Here is a 5,710-nt window from a genome sequence, read left to right on the forward strand (position 1 = left end):
CCCTTCCAGCCCTGATGTCTATGAAATCTATGAAATCATAGCTTTCATAGTAATTATCTTTGGACCCACAGTACCAAAGGCTTTGTCAATGCAAGAACATCATACTGATTAAATCAGTGAGACATTGAGTTAAATTAAATCATTACAAAGCTCTTTTAAACCAAAACAAGAGTGCACATCTTAGAGTACACTGTACTGATTTAACTAGCTCAGTTTCTAAGCCAATTTACTTAAATCACTCCTCACAGGTAGATGATGTGGCATTAATGTAATTATCAAGTCTACAGTAGCATGTAAGTACTGCATTACATACTTGGAATGCCTAGGGCTAGGCTCTCCTTTCACCTATCTTGGCTGAAGTGAATGGAATTTAAAAAAAATTAACTGTCAGGCTTATGGCATTGACTGAGGTCTGATTCTGCAAGGAAGGCATAAATTCAGAAGGTCTCAAACATGCCGCCTGAGCATCAGGAGAACCAGATCAAAAAGAGGGCAACTACACCTAGAAGAGGTGTGAAATGAACACCATGGCAGACAAGGTTATTTAGATAAACGTGACATCTTTTACTAGACCAACTGAGTAGTTGGAAAAAAAAATCCAACTACTCGGTCTAATAAAAAATGTCACATTTACCCAAATAGCCTTGTCTGCCTTGTCCTTAGCCCAACACAGCTACAGTCAACCCCACCAAAACAACTAATGAATACCCTAGCCTGGAAGCAGGCAGATACTCCAGAGAGGAAGCTAGGAAGAGGGAGTTGTTTTTTTGCATCAACAGAAATAGAATCCATTTTGGAATTACAGGGAAGTGTTAACTGAAGGAGGCATGTTGCATTAACTTGCGGACTACTGAAAAACAGCTGAGCTGGTTTTGCCCAAATTTTCCACCCATAAAAATGCTCTTTTGGGATGAAATTAAAACAGTGACATTTTCAACCCCAGACTGTCACAACTTTTAGAAAGCTATGGGCATAGTAAAAACAACTTCTTGCTAAAAGTCTTTCTGTAAGCTTAGCTAAAAGCTTAACCTGCCCACAGATGCTAAATATAATATGTCATAAGAATGAGCCATAAGTATCTACTTGTCACTCTGACTTATCCTTTATTCTGGCTGGTTGCTTCTCAGCTCCCTGGTAGAGGTAAACTAAATTTTACCATATTAATACTGATACTTTCAGCAACCCACTTCTGCTCAGTCCAGCTTGATTTCTTTTGGCATGTTCATTGCGTGCTGCTATTGTTTCACGTCAAGCACTCCAGTATTATGTTGTAGATGTACCCGCACTAGGGCTAAGTCTTCACTGACAAAAAATGGTATATTTTTACCAGGGGTAACTAATAAGTGTTGTCTACCCTACTGTGTTTTTACAATGAAGACAAGGTATATAAGTTTTACTTTGAGGCAAATGAGGTGAGGTCAGTAATGGGAAAGGGCATAATGCTGATTTCCCAGCTACTTAGCAATAAATACCATATTTGCTACTCAGGATTTTCCGCCAAGGTAACTATTAAACAAAAAAATCCACTTTAATGCTGCTGAAGAAATCCACCTGAGGGAAAGTAGCTGTGATAGCAGATATGTGCCAATTAACATGAACTACAATTCCAGTATAAATTAGATGTTTTGTAGTTTACAGGCATGTTAATGGCCAAAATAAAGAGTATGGGGGAGCCCAGGATTTATTCTAGTCTGCTAAATCATGTTACAAACAGAACTACCTTGTCCAAATTATGGTTTTACTATGTAGTACTTGCCACTTGTTTACTAACACAAGGTACAAATGCATCTTTTTTCTCATGAAAACGGGGCATAAGATGTATATTTATGGCATCTCAAATAAAACATCTCTTTCCACCCTTTGTGCAGCATTTATAAAGAGTGAAGATTTCTTTTTTTGCTGAAGAATTTCTCAGCACGAGAAAGTAAAAGAAAATATATCTCTCATTGTCTTCCATTCTTTGCAGCCTGGTACATATATATAATTCGTTCTTCATCACTGCAATCTAAGATGTAGTCCTTAATCACTAAAATTCTTCTTTCTGTTCCAGCAAGACAGCACCATATTTCTTAAAATAACTGTTATTCAACAAATTCACATGGCATTACAGGCAACTGCTCAGCAGGACAGATGGAATTTTGAAACTCCAGGACTATGCAGTGTTATAATCTTTCCGTCTCCTGTAGAAAGGATTTTGAAGGGTTTATTTTTACAGTGCCATACATGCAACATTCTTCACTGCACTTGCTCTCTTCAAAGGCTGTATGTAGTTCAGTAGTTGTGCAACAATGTTCTCACCTTTCAGAATGATCCAGAATGTATTCTAATGCTTTTCTCATGGTCCAGATTTCAGAATGTCAAACATTGGTTTAGATAATTTAGGCAGGGGTGTTCTTGCCTTAAGCTGGGGATTAAACTAAATTCATTTTTAAGGTCACTTCAAAATCTATCTTTCTTTGAATCTATCTCAATATCTATTAGATTAACATTCACTCCTAGATGCTACAGTTGTATTTGAAAGCAAAATCATTCTAATATAATAATTCTAACATAATAAAAGCCTTAGTCTGTCTGTCTGTGCATAACACTTTATTTGCACTCTGATTGGTTTTCTCAGCAGCCAATCACAATGCTGACTGAAACAACCAATCAGAGTTTTCCAAGAGCATTCCAGACAGGAGGCAGATGGGTGGAATGACAGAGCGTCGCCATAATGTGGGGTGGAGGGGACGGAGCAGGGGGCTGAGGTCACCCCCCCCAGCCCCGCTCCTCGGAGGTAGCGGTGGCATGGGGTGCTGGCCAAAGGGGACAGAGGGAATGGCAGGGCAAGCTTCCCCCACACACTCCTAGGACACAGCCGCCTTCCCCTTCCCCTCGCCCCCCGTCATTCCTGATGGGCAATTGGCTAGTGAGTAACATAATTATTTCAGATACGGTTTTCTTCACAATCTCAGGAGTTGATATTACATCTGTTTCCTTAGCTTTTGGTTTCCTGTTCAGATGACAAGTTATGTTCAAGGATGTCATGCTGAGAAGTTTCATAAATACCCTTAAAAACTTAGGTTTATCTGCTTATCCCACATCATGAAATATTGGTAGTGCTCAATAGACTTTAATTACAAAGGAACAGGAAAAAATTCATTCATGCTTCAGTGTAACAAATATTCATGCAACTTTGACTTTTCCTTTCCAGTACCTGCATGCAAATGGGATTGTTCACCGTGATCTGAAGCCAGAAAATCTACTCTATGCAACACCAGCATCAGATGCACCATTAAAAATAGGTGAGCAGCTCCCCATCTCTATGCTCTCGATCCTTCCCTCAAATTCATGTTATTGTGTGTTGTTTACAGGTATCTTCTCTCTTCCCCCTTCATTTGATTCCATTTTAGCAGCAGTATCTTCATAGACAGACCCATTATTTATATAGCAGCACAACTGTGCATGATATCTTAAAGCTAAAAAATAGCTCCCTACCCTGAGGAATTTACAAACAGAAGGCAACAAAGGATGACAAAGTAGGAGCAGGAAATAGAATGGTGGGGTCACAACAATGAAAGCTCATGGGATAGGTATATTAGATGGTATATTAAAATTTGGGGAAAATTGAAAAAAAAAGAGGGCAAAGGTGGAAGTAAGCAATGAAAAACAAAACAAGTAAGTTGGGAGGTGAAAGGCAGTTAAAGAAGGCAGAAGTTGTAGGATACAGACAGTAGGAAAGATACACCTGGCATAGATAGTCACGTGGCAAAAGGTTGGGGATGGAAGTCAGACTAGCTACAACCTGCAAGCTCACCTGAACTGGGTGACTTTATGCCAGAAGTGAGGGTGTGAAGGGTATTTTCTAAGGACTGGGTTTCCACCAGTAACTGAGGTCAGTAGGAGCGCTGGTGTCCAGCACTTCTGAAAAGCAGACCTTAAGGCTCTGGAATCTGAAAATTCACTACTGTCCTGCTGAATTTGGGAATTCAGCTAGTGTGCCAATTTATAGCAGTACAAAACAATAGGACGATAAAGCAGAAAGTGGCAAAATCTTAACTGATGAACCATGTAGGCAGTAGCAGTTCTGATTTCTTAACTGAAAGAGATTTGACTTGTATATCTTGTAAAGAGAAAATTCACTGAGCCTTACGCTCTCTCTTTCAGAAAGGAAGAGATTTCTTTCTTATTTTTAGTCAGGTTTTGCAAAGGTAGTAGGAGGAGCTAGAAAGTGATATCAGATGAGATCAGTCTGGAAGTACTGCCTCATGTTCCTTCTTTGCTACTATGCAGAAGGTCAAGGTGTTGCTATGTTTGGCATACTGGGGCTAAAAAGTTGTTTATCATGGATTTCAGCAAAGCTTGAAACCAAGTGTTAGTGGTTGCTTAGTAAAATAGATGCAAGACTTTCTTATAAACCTAGGAAAGACAGTAATTCTATTTACATTGTAAGCTGGTTCTCTTCCTCCCCCACCCCCAAAAGAAAGGAAAAGTAGAATATTATGGTTTAACACATTACCCATTATCCAGTGGTAGCATGGTGTCAGAAGTGGCACCAGCCTTCTAAAGCATTCATTGTATTACTAGGAAAACACACAGCATTATTCCTAAACTCTGTCTTTCCACACTGATGTATCAAGACAGGTAGTTTGTGCAATAATTATAGTACTAGTAGGAGAAGAGGGAGGGACAAAATAGGCAACGTATGTATGAGAACCTATGCAGACTAAAATACTTGATCTGAATGCTGAGTCAATTACTCAGCTAGAAAAAAAATGGCCAGACATCAAAAAAGTCAATATAGCTTTTCATACCAGCAGCTCACTGATTTCTATGATCGTGAGTTTCAACAATGCTTCCCTGCCTAAGGAACTATCCAGTTAATGAAAGGGAATATAGCTATCCACTTCTCACTGGTGACAGAGTGATACTAGATGGGGAAAGAGAAAGACTGATAAAAATTTGTTTGGAAAAGAAGGAATGATTATTTTCATGTGCTGGGTGTATCTACATGAGCTGTTTACTTTAGTAGGCTAACTAGCTCCACAGTAAAGTCTCAGTGTCTACACATACAGTCCTATTAGGCTGCAGCAAACTAATAAACGCCACCGTAGGTTAGTACTTGTCAGCACAAGTACTATCCTCTGGCGGCATTCTTTAGTGCACCACAATGCACATGTTGACGTTGATGGGGCTAGCTGGGGCATGAGGATGCTTTAGTGCAGGGGCTGCTTGCTGACTAGCCTTGCACTGTGGAGCACCCTTGTGCCCCATCCAGCCCCTCTGCAGCATATTGAGTCAGATCAGAGCAGCCCCAGGCTGGTAGGCTGACCCCCTGGGCTCCCTGCTAGCTGGGGCTGCTCTGACCTGGCTCAGCATGCTACAGTCCCAGGCGCACTGGTAAATGCTGTGCCTAGAAGCAATGAACTCCAGTGCAAACTGCACTGGAGTTTATTCATTCACATTAATTGCGCATGTAAATGTATCCACTGAGTATCGGACCCTCAGGGTGCTAACCCATCAGTATTAGTGCTTATGCCAGAGGGTGCGTATTGGACCTTTTCAATATCCATCTTATATTTTTTAGGATACCGGGGATTAAAAAGTTTGCTCTGTTACTTTTTTCTAAACTGTAAATCTCCTGGTGCTCTGGTGTAGTGCCCAAAGACTGGAAGAAGGCCAATGTGGTGCCGATCTTCAAGAAAGGGAGGAGAGTGGATCTGGCTAACTA

The 5,710-nt window shown here is 40.4% G+C and overlaps 1 protein-coding gene across 1 annotated transcript in view; it reads left to right on the forward strand.

The window, feature by feature from the left end:
• Positions 1–5,710, forward strand: part of CAMK4 (calcium/calmodulin dependent protein kinase IV) — a 329,227-nt gene that overhangs the window by 269,034 nt on the left and 54,483 nt on the right. Inside the window, exon 6 of the mRNA XM_019532473.1 lies at positions 3,194–3,284. Within this exon, the coding sequence (XP_019388018.1) occupies positions 3,194–3,284 (91 nt within the window). The remainder of the gene's footprint in view (positions 1–3,193; positions 3,285–5,710) is intronic.

This window comes from Crocodylus porosus, unplaced genomic scaffold (assembly GCF_001723895.1).
Source record: "Crocodylus porosus isolate Cpor-Errol unplaced genomic scaffold, CroPor_comp1, whole genome shotgun sequence".
NCBI lineage: Eukaryota > Metazoa > Chordata > Crocodylia > Crocodylidae > Crocodylus > Crocodylus porosus.